This window comes from Cyclopterus lumpus, chromosome 22, assembly GCF_009769545.1.
Source record: "Cyclopterus lumpus isolate fCycLum1 chromosome 22, fCycLum1.pri, whole genome shotgun sequence".
Lineage (NCBI taxonomy): Eukaryota > Metazoa > Chordata > Actinopteri > Perciformes > Cyclopteridae > Cyclopterus > Cyclopterus lumpus.
Window position 1 is genome coordinate 3,497,207 of NC_046987.1, and position 15,320 is coordinate 3,512,526.

General features: G+C 46.1%; 1 protein-coding gene across 1 annotated transcript in view; it reads left to right on the forward strand.

Annotated features, from left to right (window-relative positions):
• Positions 1–15,320, forward strand: part of LOC117751678 (peroxidasin) — a 40,069-nt gene that overhangs the window by 24,151 nt on the left and 598 nt on the right. Inside the window, exons 11-22 of the mRNA XM_034563630.1 lie at positions 189–464; positions 2,015–2,127; positions 2,426–2,582; positions 4,194–4,302; positions 6,337–6,494; positions 9,188–10,194; positions 10,345–10,841; positions 11,155–11,289; positions 11,464–11,672; positions 13,765–13,876; positions 14,061–14,193; positions 14,792–14,905. Coding sequence (XP_034419521.1) covers positions 189–464; positions 2,015–2,127; positions 2,426–2,582; positions 4,194–4,302; positions 6,337–6,494; positions 9,188–10,194; positions 10,345–10,841; positions 11,155–11,289; positions 11,464–11,672; positions 13,765–13,876; positions 14,061–14,193; positions 14,792–14,905 — 3,020 coding nt within the window. The remainder of the gene's footprint in view (positions 1–188; positions 465–2,014; positions 2,128–2,425; positions 2,583–4,193; positions 4,303–6,336; positions 6,495–9,187; positions 10,195–10,344; positions 10,842–11,154; positions 11,290–11,463; positions 11,673–13,764; positions 13,877–14,060; positions 14,194–14,791; positions 14,906–15,320) is intronic.

Below are 15,320 nucleotides of genomic sequence, written 5' to 3' on the forward strand. Positions count from 1 at the left end.
CATCTATTCACACTAGACAATGAGACCAGACAGTGCTTTTTACTGCTATTATCCTAATTATGAATCGTTATCACTATATGTCTTCAGCTGTTGTTGGGAATCATGGGTCTAACAGCTTCGTAATGTGTCCTGAAGCCACATTTTATAGTCCTACTAAATGAAACCACCTTTTCCCCCTTTGCCCACAGCGATCCCCCAGTTCACGGTCACTCCACAGGACCAGTCCGTCCTGGAGGGTCACACGGTGGACTTCCCCTGTGAGGCAAGTGGTTACCCCAAGCCGGTAATTGCCTGGACACGTGGGGGCAGTCCGTTACCCCTCGACCGCCGTTACGTGGTCCTGGCCTCCGGCACTCTCCGCATCACTCGGGTGGCGGCCCACGACGAGGGCCAGTATGAGTGCCAGGCGGTCAGCCCTGTGGGGACTGTGCGCACCGCTGTGCAGCTCAGCATCCAGCAAAGAGGTGAGGGTGTAGGGAGAAGCTTCTGACTGACCATGTGTACTAGATCCTTCATGTCACAGCTAGTTAGGTGCATTTAAATTTAAAGTGGGAGTGAGGATCAAGCCATTCATCTGCTGGTGAAGATCCACTGCAGTGGTTAACATGGAAGCCAATCTCTTCTGTTAGACAGAAGAGTAAAGTATTTGGCTGCTGAAAAGCCCTCCTCTAATGTGGGAGGAGGGGAGTGATAGGTGGTCACATTTAAAGAGGGTTGGAGTGGTGCAGCACTCTCCATTTACAGCTAATTTTACATTTTCACATGCAAATCTTCTATGAAACAAAGCATGTTTACATTGAAAGATATACAGTATAGCTGTGTCCGCCTCATCTTTAAATGTACTATGCTGTATTATACTGTCCTGTAATGCACGTATGGGTTTGCATCCGTCTTTGTTTGGAAGAAGGCCTCTATAAGTTGGAGTGTCTCACTGCTTCTCCATTGTGTGCAGATGCTTGTATTTATGTGTGTGTGTGTGTGTGTGTGTGTGTGTGTGTGTGTGTGTGTGTGTGTGTGTGTATGTGTAGTTGAAATTACAGGCTTGACATAGCACAGGAAAGCATGGCAGTCTGTAATCCTCTGATGACACCATGTTTTTCCATGTAGTAATGGCTGTTAACATGGCACAAAGTACACGTTGCATAATAGCCCCACACTGCTACAGCACTGTACACCCATGCTGGCAGTGTGTGACGGCTGCCTGCTTTTAAGAGCGCTGTGCAGAGGAATAGACGAAGCATTAGAAGAAAGTAAAAGCAGACGTGATTCGTCTTCTGTGGATCAGACCAATGTCAGCGTCCCCCTTGATAATATGAACTGTGTTGGAGCACCCTGGTAGCCAAAAGGGATCCAGCACACGGTGAACCCTGTGTTTTAGAAAGTTCAACTTTGATTTAAAGGCAGTTAATTAGTGTTTGACAACTATCAAACTGCCTCCCTCCCCCACTTAGTGTTCCCAAAACTTGTGGGATTTTCCCATGGCCAGGTGGCTCACTGCTGGCTGCTACATGGGAACCATGAAGGAATTTGAACATGCTGTGTGTGTGTGTGTGTGTGTGTGTGTGTGTGTGTGTGTGTGTGTGCTGCGGAAGGGTTGTATCATGAATGTTAGACACAATATGGTGAAATTGGGGAGTAAAACTGCAAACCGCTCTATGAAATGCAGCATACATGTGATGCACTAAGAGCAATTACCCACTGCTCTATTTGCTACCACATGAAGCAATGCATTATTTCCTTTTGTCTGCCTTCATCTCCACACAGACGTTGAGCGTCGTGCAGCTCTGTAATAGAGGCAAGAAAGATAGCGACTGCAGTGTAACACAAACACTGAGAGTGTGTTTGTGTCCTGTGAGCATATGCAGGACACTGAAACACAAAGATACTTATCAGGGTGTCATGTCTGCTCTGATGGACTATACAATGCAGTTGTTACATGTACATTACTTTGAGCACGAGCGCATAATCATTAACACATGCGTATGTGTGTGTGTGTATGTTTTAACTCATCCAGTAACGCCTGTTTTCACAAATGCTCCAAGGGACGTGACGGTGGAGTCTGGCCAGGATGTCCAGATTCCCTGCAGCGCTCAGGGCCAGCCACAACCTGCCCTCACCTGGAACAAGGTTAGATGATAGAGCTCCTGTTGTTACCTCATCGCTACAGAGGTCATGGGGTTAGTGGTTGAATGAGAACAGTGAAGAAAAAAAGGGACTGGTGTGTGGTTACTTTATTTGTCATTGTATTAGTTAACGCAAATAATGACAATGAAGTAACTTAGTGATTAATATGTAGGAAGTTTTTCAAGTTTCTGTCCTAAAACAAATGGCTCAGTGAGCTTATATAACAGGTCCCATTCACACCTCAACATCCACTCTCCCATGGTCTTGACCTCTCCCCTTTGTCCCGCCCTCTCTCTACCAGGATGGTGTGCAGGTGACAGAGAGTGGAAAGTTCCACATCAGCCCCGAGGGTTATCTCGAGGTGAGAGACGTGGGCACTGCTGACGCCGGTCGCTACGAGTGTGTCGCACGCAATCCCATCGGCTACCAGGTTGCCAGCATGGTGCTCACTGTCACAGGTACACATGTTGCTGTCTATTTCCCCTTTCTGCTGGAGGGGTAGGATCAGGTGGTGTACCGTAATGTCAATCTGCTGTCAAATGACAAGTAAAAGCTCTGATCATTTGATATCCTGAGAGATGAACTAATGCAGGCACAAAGAAGAGAAAGTGAAGTAGGAACGTTGGAAAATCATTAGTGAGCTGTGAAACAGGTCAGCTGTTCCTTGTGTGTTGGTGTTTCCTGCTGGTGAACCGTAAACCGTATCAATGTGCTCTGTTGTCGTTGGACTCTCTTAGTCCTCACCTTGCAATCTCACTGTGTTCTATGGAGTTTGCCAGAAATGTATTCGCTGCAAATGTATGAGCTGGAGTGCAGCACCTTAAAAGGTTCAGTGGCTTACAGTAACCTAAGATGTATGTCCTGATTTCTAGTAAATGGACTGTACTGGTATACTGTGTTTCTAGCGCTACGGCCACTCAAAGCACTTTAACCCTGCATGTCATCATTCACCCATCCACACACTGATGGTAGGCTGCCATGCAAGGTGCCACCTGCACATCAGCAACTGGGGGTTAAATGTCTTGCCCAAGGCTAGCCTCTATTTCTGAGCCACACTGGTAACCTCCTGTTGTTAGAACGTGGAATGCAGTGGCACTGCATTGTGTCAATCAGCGGGCCACAACCTCTTTTGCGCCACGGACCGGTTTCGCGCAAGACAACATTTTATCGGACTGGCCTTCATGGTGTGGGTGATAAATATAATAATATAATATAATAAAATGATACGACTGGCATTAAATCTAATATAAAGTGCATAAAATGACAACTCACCATTACGCCGAGTTAGTGGGAGCCCTGAGCTTGTTTCTCTGCAGCGAGCCGGCCCCATCTCGGGGTGATGGGAGACAACGACACCCGAAGTGTGTTCTTTATGTCTTCTCCGTAACTTAGTTCTGGTCGCTGTCACTGCAGAAAACCGCTTCACAAAGACAGGATGTTGGAAATGGAAGCAGGTTTCAGTGCGATCTCAGGATATTCTGCCTCGATTTTAGTCCAGAACACCGGCAGAGTGGTTGTCTGAAACGTACTTTTAAGGCCACCGTCAGTCACAAAGTGTTGCTAGCTTGTGCTTCTGCTAGCATACACCGTATGTTCAAGAGGCTCAGATGCCATTATAATCGTAATAGTCATTTATAATATTTATAATATATATAAAATAAAACATCTTTCCGACCTAGATAATTAATCTATGAATTTGTCATTCATTCTTTCTGTGTATTCATTCGGTGGTGTAAATAACGTACAAAAAATGAAAGCTTACGCTTCTGCGACAACTTGATTGGTCAGGACGGCTTCCTCCACTGCGACCGCTGTAGGAGAGCCAGCTGTGCCGACAAAGCACTGAGAAGCTCTGCTCACAGCGCTCAGGCAGACATTACTCCTCAACACCTTTACATTGATGAGAGTCATTTGCTGCTATATTAATGCTCTGAATGTTGTACAGAGAACCTTTCGGTGAGCAGTTTAATGGAACAATGATGTCAGAGTCATGTAGAGCAACTTTGTATATGCTTCATTAAGATCTCCAATGTATTTGATTTCTTTTGTCTGCCTCTGTGTGACAACAGTTCCTGCAGTCAGCAGACAGGGCGACACCTTTGTGAGCACGTCCATCGAGCAGGCCATCCGCAACGTGGACAGCGCTATTGAGTCAACCAGGAGACGTCTCTTTGATGGGTAAGTCACGGGTTTAAACACGTTTAAAATGAAGGCTACAATTATTCAGACAAAAATAGGTCACCTTATACAGGAATCGCAAAATTATAGCACAAATCAGAATCGTGTTAATATTCACATTTCACATTCCTCCATGTAATGCTACGTTTGCACTGCATGGCACGGCACGGCTCTCCTCGCCTCCACCAGCAGAACATCTGTGGCCCTGAAGGTCAACAGGTGCACAGGCACACTGTTCTCTTTACCTGCAGTCAGAGCTTCACCCGGTCATCATTATTAAATGTAGTTTATATTAATTATATGTAGCTATTATTCTGGTTTCCTAGTTGAGGATAGTGAGGTAAACTACTGCAGACGGCTGATTGGTCAATTGTGACCAGCTCAACACAGGACATCCTGCAAATCAGCATCTCTAAAGAGCAAAGCTACTGTCTATATTGACCAGTATTGTCAGCCAGCAAAACTACGCCTCACACTAAGTAAATGTACAATCAGCCTACAGTGAGGGGTGCTGTGCACAGTGGAACACTAGAGAAAAGCACCTGGTTCCAGGACTATGCAGGGAAATCTTAAAATCGTAAAGACACTTTTTGAGGGGTTAATCACAAATATGGGAGTTTATCATTCACACATGTGGTTCTGATGTGTTATATACGTTTTCTCTTACTATAAATGTCTGTACTGGTGAACATCTTGTGGAGAGACAGTGTTTTTGATTAGACATGCATTTAATATATTTTATTTATCATTGATATAGATTGCTACCAAACAAAAAGAGCAGCACTCTGCAACTATAGTGTGTCATAAATCATTTTACATGTGGACTAATTGAACTATTCAGCTCCATATAGTCTCAGTGCAGAGCTACAAGCTCATGGGGCCTCAGTTAGGATACAAATGGCTTGTCTCACGTCATCTTAGGACGTGACCTGCATGCTCTAAGTCTGAGTCAGAGCCTTCAGGGAGAGAGTGTGGCCATTCAGAAGGGCTGCTATTATTGCTGCTCTTTCCTGTTTCAGTGCACAGGGTTTTGCAGTGTTAAAGACGCAGGTCAGAATGCTCCATTCCTTTCCTCTGGGACAGACATTTAGTTACTCTGACAGCTGCAGTCAATAGCCTTTCATGACATCTTTATCGATGTCTTTTTCTTCTGTGCATCACCGTAAAACATGTTGGGGATGATAAGAGAAATGATTGTGTCTTGAGGTCTTTGTTAATCTGTTTTCATCCAGTATAGCTCCTCAGTGTTTCCATCCTGTTGAATGATGTGATTAGCAGCTGTGTGTTTCTTGGCATGCTCACAAATGAATGCACCGACACATACACACAAAGACACACATGAAGAGGAGGAACACACACGTGAAGTCGCAGTGTAACCTGAATTGAGATATGGGGATTTCCAGCTCTCTTTAACGGCCATCACAGATTAAGAGGCCGCCCCGCCCTGCACCCGGGTCCTCAAACATGGTTTGGATAGAACAGGAAAAGCAGAATGACATTTGACAATGAGAGTAAAGCTAGTAGCATGAAGCACGTTGGCCGTGCTGCTGCTCAACATGACAGTTTGTTGACGACAGCAGCTGTTCATTTCATCTGTGACGACAGCTTTTCAAAATGTCTATAAGGCAGCCGTTTTTCCACAGGGGAAAAAGTAATTATGTAAATGCACTTTTCATCCGATAGAGTTTACAATTCATGTATATATATGTATTTATATTGTATATTCTACATATATACTCCATGTTTATCATAGAATACATGAATATACTGTGTATATGGATATCCAATGAAAAGTTAGCAGATTTTTGGGAACCACACACACTCATCATGCACACAGACTGACATGTTCTGGAGTGTCAGAGAAAGCTCTGCCTGCTTTTCCAGCCTTTGTAACAAGGAAAGAAAAAATGTACCCATAACAATGTGGTTTAAACATGAAACTTCTCTCCACATTATCATATCCATTGTCTGTTCCCCTTGATCACGTTGTGGTTCTCCTCCCTTACACAGTGTCTCTGTCCCTCATTCCTCCAGGCAGCCTCGTACCCCAGGAGAGTTGCTAGCTCTCTTCCGGTATCCACGAGACCCCTACACAGTGGAGCAGGCGCGTGCCGGGGAGATCTTCGAGCAGACTCTTCTGCTCATCCAGAACCACGTCAACCAGGGTCTCACGGTCGACACCAACGGCACCGGTGAGTCTCGTGTGCTGCTGCCAAAAGAGGATGTACCTTTGTGTTACTTTACTGTGCAAGTGTGTGCATATGTATGAACAAGGCTGTAACTATTGTATGATTTTAAGGAGACTTCAGGTTGGCTGTGTAAGATGTGGCTGTTCACAAAGCCAATCTAGTATAAATATCTGCCAGTTCCCAAGCTTGATCAACTGTTATTGGAGACCGGAGCAAAAGGGGGCGGGACTTCGGACGTGTCAATTGAGACTTTGTGGATAAACTCTTTTTTTTGACGAAATTAAATCGGAACATTGCGTAAGAACATTGGCAGTTCAACCAGCCAAGTTGGTGAACATGATCCTGCTGTTGGTTTTAGTTAAGCTCAGTTCATAGTTACCGCCTACTGCCATTTGCAAATCATTTCACTATAAGCCCAACTCCAACATTATGTGCTTATTTTACCTGAAATATTGTCTCGCGATTTGATGTCTCTTTGATGTGACTTTGATGTCTTGATTCCCTCTGTTTCTTTATCGTGGATGCTGGTGATAATAATAATTAGAACTAAGTGAATATCACCAATTAGGTTATTTTATCTCCACGAATCGACCTTCTAAAATTCAAAACCGGTCGTGTCCTTACAGGCATGCAGTGTCTGAGCGTATTGTACCGCTGCTCGCTGTCAGGGTGTGAACACCTCGGAGGGCCCATGGGAGTCTGCTCTCTGGTTTACGGTTGTTGAAGGTGGAGCTTTTGGCACACCGTTGCTGTTGATTATGCTGCCTTCATAGCATGGGGAATAACCACTGGAACAACCTAAGGCTTGGAGGAAAGAATTAATAGGTGTTTGTGTTTGGAAAGGTCTGACATCATCAAGACAAAATGGTTTTCATCTTGTTTTCTGTGTGGTTTGTAGATCACAGATACACTTCAGTATGTATGTCAGCTAGTGAACGCATCATCTTTCATATGTGCTGATTCAGACTGGCTGTCTTCAGTTCAGCAGCACGTTCTCGTGGGGGAAATGAATCTGTCAAAAATCTGTTTAAATGGACCGCTCCCATTGGAGTTAATAGACCTGGTGATAGCCTCTTAAAGGGGCGGGGCAGTGCCAGAACCCCCGTGACACAGATACAGGGAACTGTGTCTCAGCGATGTAGACGACGACGCTCTCAGGTCAACAGTGAGGAGCACCACGGCTAAAAGCTACTGATGCTGTCAGTAACAATAGTGATTCAGAAGAGTCAGTTGAATTTGGCTCCTATAATGACAATTATCTACACAGTGTGAAGTTATCAATATAGAGGAAGAGGCCGTACGTGGAAAATGACTATTGATGAAGATGTGGCTTTAACTTTATTGAGGAAACGTTTTCATGTGTCGGGTATGATTTAATAAAGCTGTAAGCTTGGCCTACTCCAGGCAACGGCCAACAACCAGTCGATTGTTGTCTGAGCAATATTAGTTTTGACAAATATCATTTTCCCCGGGGATGAGTGGAATTGACGAAAGTCTCACTGTGGATTCAGTAAGAAGTTCCCATTCAGTCTCCTAAGCAAAGTCTCATGAGTCAGTCATTTAATTCTCAAGAACTCTATGGATTACCATATTTTTGGCTGCGGACAAGCCCTCCATCTGTATGGCTTTTTGTCTTAAGCGTGACCCGAGGCGTAGGGACGTAATCGTGGAGCAGTTGACGAGGAGCCCATAAACACTTTTATTAGCCCTTTGTCACACACACAACACCGTGTGTCGGTGTGCAGATTGTCTCAATTATGCATGCGTGTGGGGAGACCGGGGATGGGGGGGGGGGGATGGGGGGGGATTCGGACGCCTATATGCATAAACATCTGTCTTTGTTTGCATTCATATATGCAGGAAAAATGGCTTCATGGTGCATGAAAGTACTCTTTGTAATTTAACAGCACAAAGGTCAAATGGTTGTGTGACACAGTCTGTGTTCTGGGGGATGGCGTCTCAGTTGTGGTGCTTTGGAAAACAAGAACAGATTAATAAAGAGAAATGAGAGGACTAATCGTGTGTAAATGAAGAGTTTCATGTCCTCCAGGGAAAACATGCAGATGAGAGTTAGTGTTGGAGGAAGAGGAGAGACGGGGAAAGAGAAATGAGCTGTGTGTAATATGAACAAAGACACAGAGAGACAGTGTTTTCATTACTCATGCCAACAACCAAGTGTTCATTGTTGCACCGGCCCCAAATGTTCTGCCTGTCAGCAGAAACTAATGTGCTGTTTTTATTGTGTCTCTATTTTATCGCCGAGGGCAACACCACACAGTTTGCCCACACCTTAACACAGAGAGCCACACACCGCACACTAACAAGGTGTGTAAAGTAAAGGGATAAGGGGGTTGGGGGTTTGAAGCCGGTAGCGGGTTTTGCTATTCAGACAGGAAGTCTCACCCAGCCCTCATTGAGGTTGGCCACACACACTTCACACTTGTTCTCATGCATGCACCATAACACACCACAGACCCACACATGCACTTTGATATGCTGCACACTGGGGCTTTTGCATATCAAAGCAAGTCAGGGCAGGTTAGCGAGACACTGCAACTTGTGCCCTCGGGACAGGAGCTGCTCGCTAGAATAGAATACATGGATGTGAATATTATGTAACAGGCACTTGGTTACTGTGCATCCATTTTAACACTCATCCGGCCTCCGCGTGTGTGATTTCTGTTGCTTTCCTGCAGCATTCCGCTACAACGACCTGGTGTCCCCTCACTTTCTGGATGTGATTGCCAACCTGTCGGGATGCACGGCCCACCGTCGCTTCAACAACTGCTCCGACATTTGCTTCCACCAGAAGTACCGCAGCCACGACGGCACCTGCAACAACCTGCAGCACCCGATGTGGGGCGCCTCCCTCACGGCCTTCGAACGCCTCCTGAAGTCGGTCTACGACAATGGCTTCAACCTGCCGAGAGGGGCAAATGAGCAGCTGCATAATGGCTACAGGCTACCTCTGCCGAGGTTGGTGTCCACCACCATGATCGGAACGGAGACCATCACTCCCGATGACCGCTACACTCACATGCTGATGCAGTGGGGCCAGTTCTTGGACCACGACTTGGACTCGACAGTGGCGGCTCTCAGTCAGTCGCGGTTCTCCGACGGCCAGCTGTGCACTCAGGTCTGCACCAATGACCCGCCATGCTTTCCGATCCACTTCCCACCCAATGACCCACGGCAGCTGCGGAGTGGCGCCCGCTGCATGTTCTTTGTCCGGTCCAGCCCTGTGTGCGGCAGCGGGATGACCTCTCTTCTCATGAACAGCGTGTACCCAAGAGAGCAGATCAACCAGCTGACCTCTTACATTGATGCTTCCAATGTCTACGGCAACTCACGCCATGAATCTGAGGAAATCCGAGATTTGGCCAGCCAACGAGGTCTGCTCCGGCAAGGTATCATCCAGCGGACAGGGAAGCCTCTCCTGCCCTTTGCTGCTGGACCTCCCACTGAGTGTATGAGGGATGAAAACGAGAGTCCAATTCCATGTTTCTTAGCTGGAGATCACCGGGCCAATGAACAGCTGGGTCTGACCGCTATGCACACGGTGTGGTTCAGGGAACACAACCGCATAGCTACGGAGCTACTGAGACTCAACCCCCACTGGGACGGGGACACCATCTACCACGAGGCCAGGAAGATAGTGGGGGCCCAGATGCAGCACATCACCTACAGGCACTGGTTGCCAAAGGTAACAGCTGTCCTCTTAAGTCTTTTTTTATTCCAAATTGTTCTCACTATTTCCATGGCTGTAACAAAAAGAAAAGCCTTCGTTAAAAGTTATACTAAAGTCGCAATGATAAAGAAGAAAGAAAGTTGTGTTCCCTCTCCCGTCTCCTAGATCCTGGGTGAGGCAGGCATGAAGTGGATGGGGCCATACACCGGTTACAACCCCAATATCAACACTGGCATCGTCAGCGCTTTCGCTACTGCTGCGTTCCGCTTCGGGCACACCCTCATCAACCCAATACTCTACAGGTTAGACGAGGACTTCCAGCCTATCCCCCAGGGACACATCTCGCTGCACCGGGCCTTCTTCTCCCCGTTCCGCATCGTGAATGAGGGCGGCATCGACCCACTGCTTCGCGGGCTCTTTGGCGTCGCTGGCAAAATGCGTGTTTCCACACAGATGCTGAATACAGAGCTGACGGAGAGGCTGTTCTCGATGGTGCATGCTGTGGCCCTGGACCTGGCTGCCATGAATATACAGAGAGGAAGGGACCATGGTATCCCCCCGTACAATGACTACAGGGTCTTCTGCAATCTGACCTCGGCTCAGACCTTTGATGACCTGAGGAACGAAATTAAGAATCCTAACGTCAGAGAGAAACTGCAGAGGTCAGTTAATTAAAGTTAATTAACTCTTAATTAACAGAGGTCAGTTAATTAAGTCAGTTAATTAAAATACAGTCAAGATGATTATTTTAATTTTTTTAATTTTTAGACAAGCACACAACAAATGAAACAGGGTTATCTGTAGGCTATACTCATTCATGCTTGTGAACAGTTTATAGATAGCGTAGTCTTTATGAGGGTCTTGTCATCATTTTGAGACAAATCATGGTTTGACTGATATTTTGGGGAATAATATTTCTGGATTGTAATATATTCACATAGTTTAGTGTCTCTGACTATCTTTCCTGTGTGGCAGGCTGTATGGCACTCCTCTGAACATCGATCTGTTCCCTGCGCTGATGGCTGAAGACCTGGTCCCTGGCAGCAGAGTGGGGCCCACCCTCATGTGTCTGCTTGCAACCCAGTTCAAACGCCTGCAGGATGGGGACAGGTACAGTAGGGTCACTTGAGTTAGTGCAGCATTAGAGCACTGTGAGGGTATAAAACCTCTGCTGTGACAGTATTCTTTAGGAATCATGTAAAGTGCACCAGGTGTTTCTCCATCATGGGACAGTGTGAGAGGTAAAAACGTCCCGCTTCCCTTTCTTCTGTCTGCCTGGTGCAGGTTCTGGTACGAAAACCCGGGTGTGTTCTCTCCTGCCCAGCTGACACAGCTGAAGCAGGCTTCTCTGACGCGGGTGCTGTGCGACAACGGGGACAACATCACACGCGTCCAGCCGGACGTCTTCAGGGTGGCCGAGCTGCCCCACGGCTACGGCAGCTGTGACGACATCCCTCAGATTGACCTGCGCATGTGGCAGGACTGCTGTGAAGGTGAGAGACAGTTTAAATCATCACGCCGTATGTCATCGAAGCGTGAGGCCGTCTGGTACAACACCACGAACTCCAACCTCCGACGTGATCACGATCATCCTCTTGTACTCAGATAGGATTCATTGGTAAATGTATTGTTCCTTTAAGTCTTCCAACCACTGTAAGGGCTTTATGTAAAATGTCAACATACACACACACACATTCCTACACTGATGGCAGAGGCAGCCATCTAAGGGCCACCTGCTCATCAGGATCTAAACTAGGCATTGACACACACACACACACACACCGATGGCACTTTTAGGGTTCAGTATGTTGCCCGAGGACGCTTCGTCATGCAGACCGGAGGATACCAAGTATAGGACGACACATGCTATCTAATGTTGTTCAGTTATGGTGTATTGGTTTACAATAGATCGGGATTTACACAAATTAGCTGTATATGAATTACAGGTGCTGTAAAAAGATCTGCAGGCTTGGTTTTCCATATCCAGTGTATATTCTGAAAAGCCATAACCTCTCACATCTTTCATCATTATGAGTCATCTTTAAAAGCTTGTGCCTTCCTTCATGATGAACGTGCACATGGTGTTGCACAGGAAGTTGCCTAGACGTTTCAGCTGACACTGGTCTAGTATCAGGACTGTTTATTCAAATTAAAGCCGCACAATATCCTCACCCTTTGTTTCTTTTTGATAACATCTTCCTCAAGGCAGTCGAGCCTCACATTACCTCTCGTTCTGTGCTGCAATTGAGAGCAGCCCCTTTGAAAAGGTTAGGCTTATTCACGGTCTGTACGGCTCATGTCACATATTATATAAATTAAATGCATTATTATATTGTGTGCTTGTGGCTTGACTGTGTTTGAAACGTGGAGGCAGAGATGAAGAATAAACATAGTTTGAGGCTTCAGCACCTCATAATGAAAAGGAGATTTGATGGTAGAGAAACGGCATCTGGGATCATTTCTTCCTTCTGTCAGATGTGGATTTTGTTTTGTTGGAAAATCTGCGTCAAATGCTGTGAAATGTCATGCCATTGCTACTCTGCTGGATCCCCACTTGAGTGAAACACTCATGACATAACCAATACTGTACTTTTCACAGACTGCTCCCGCTAACTGTGTCGGGAAGAGTATTGTTTGTATTTAGAGGTTTAAATATTCCACCCGTGGTTGCAGTCGACCAAGAGAAAAGGAGATGAATGAAGAGGCAGCATTAGGGTTTATACTGTTTTATTGTGTCATTTATTTAAAGATGTGATCCGCTGTGAACAAATAAATGGGCTGAGATTAGAATAGATAATCGGGACTGAAAGCCAAGCGAAGATTATCAATTATACATAATGTTGAACTTTGCTGAATGAGCTCGACTTCTTTCCTGAGGCTTTAGGTTGGGCTCGCAGGAGCAACGTGATAATCCAAGAATGCTTTCTTCAATGTAAGTTAGTGCGTGCGTCAGCACACAAAAGGACGTGCTCTTGTGTTAAGATAGCCGTTGCCTTTTACAGACTCTGGTCTGGTCAAGTACAAGCCCTCAGAGGCAGAGCAGCCACACTACAGGACCTGGTCCCAGTCATCTGTCCTGCCTCTGGTTTATTGTGGGCCGTCTCGCATTGCTCTATGCTGACGCTCAGCATGCCCCAGGTGTGTTCTAGGTCACGAGCAGGGTTCTGAGACAGTGTGTGGGTACTTCTATTCCCTTTGATGTGGGTGCAGTGAGAGGGAGTCATCGTAATACAATCAGCTTCAAAGTTTCAGATCAGCACTTTGAAGCTCAGAGAAAGTGGTGTCAGCATTCATGGTTTCCTGTTTTTGTGTGTATGTATGGCCTGCATCGGTGTGTGTGTGTGTGTGTGTGTTTGTTTGGGCAGAAATGGAATACATTGACCTTGCACAGGTTCCCTGTGTTATTGATGATGATAATAACGTTATTGCTTTTGAACTTTATTGGTGTAAAATCCCTTTTCACGGTTCTTCAGAAACCGATGGGTGACGTCACAGAGACTCAATCCATATTTCAACGTCTACGGGATCAGTGTGTGTTTGTGCCTCAGTTGGTGAACCCTAGTGCGTTGTGCTTAACCCTAACAGACTGCAGAACCAAGGGGCAGTTCAACGCCCTGTCATACCACTTCAGAGGACGCAGATCAGCTGAGCACAGCTACAAAGAGGAGGGACTGGCCAACAGCGTCCAGGAGAACAGGTAACACAGTGGGACACACATCCGGAAATACGGGAGTTTAGAAAGACAATGTGGCGCCCGGATGTGACTCATGGCGCTGAAACGTCGACTCTGACTCTGAAGCTTTGAACGTGTCACATTAATTCAGCATTCAACAATGAACTTGTAAGTTTCACTCAAGGTGTTTGTACATTTGCCTTTGCAGCCCAGTGAAGGAAGCCGGACAAAGTATTGTAAATGTCACTGTGACCTCCAAAAAAAGCACTGAACCATCGATCAACGACTTCCAGGACTTTGTCTCCGACATGCAGAAGACAATCACAGGTTTACGAAAGCAGGTGAGTCTCGTCTCTGAGCGTGCTGGGATAATTAGCCACACAGTCACTGCCTACTGTTGATGAATATATCGATTAATGATCAGTTCGTACCGATAGCATGTGTCCAGTCCAGAAGAGCCACATTCACATTAGCATAGGGCTAAACTGGAAGCTAGCCAGCTTGGCCTGGACACTGGGCCTCCCAAGACTTCGTTCAAGTTCATCTGTCTGTTTGTCCAATGAATCACTTTGCACATTTCTTTGTGATGTTGATGGGTTCGTCACACTTTTCACCCCACAACCAACTTCCGTTTCTAGAACTCCCACGAGTTATCTAACCAACGCACATGCAACGCGGTATATATATATATATTCACATATCAGTAATGCAACAAATATCAAACCTGTATTTATTTAGCTGTTCCTATTTCTTATATGTTAAAAAGTAGTAGGTTATAGTAAAAGTATTTTTGTAGAAGATGCTGGATTTGTTGTGTTTATAGTGGGGTGTGTGTTGCAGATGGTAATTCTGTGTATATGTGACTCAGGTTTTGTCAAAATGTGTTGACAGCCGTGTGACGGACACCTGCTCTCTGAGTAAATGCTCGTGTCTTTGCAGATTAAAAGACTCGAGGCCCGTCTGAGCAAGACCGCCTGCACTGACAGCGAGGGACGCGAGCGGACAGACGGAGAGCGCTGGAAACAGGACTCCTGCACCATATGTGAATGCAGAGTATGTTCAACAACAATCGATATGCAATGCAAACGCATCACACACAGTTCTGAATTCACTCTCTTTCCACAGGAGCTGATGAGGTTTTACTATCTCCATGGTTGTCCCAGTTTAAATGCCCCATTTCCTCCTCCTGCAGCAGCTCCTGGCATTACCCTCCCCTTGGCACAGTGTTTGTGTGTGCCGGCCACTTCTCTGCCTTTCCTTCTTTATCTTTCACACTTTTTCATTGCCAACTGCTGGCACAGGTGATGGCAGCTCCATGCCAATTCTGGCTGCCCCTGATCCTTCTTCAGCCCTCTCTTCCCCTTTCGCTTACGTTTTGTTGCCATCTTTCCCCTCTCACAGTTTATTTAGCTCACCACATGTGATAGCACACCTGCCACTTTTCTCTTTTTTATGCTTCTCTTGTTCC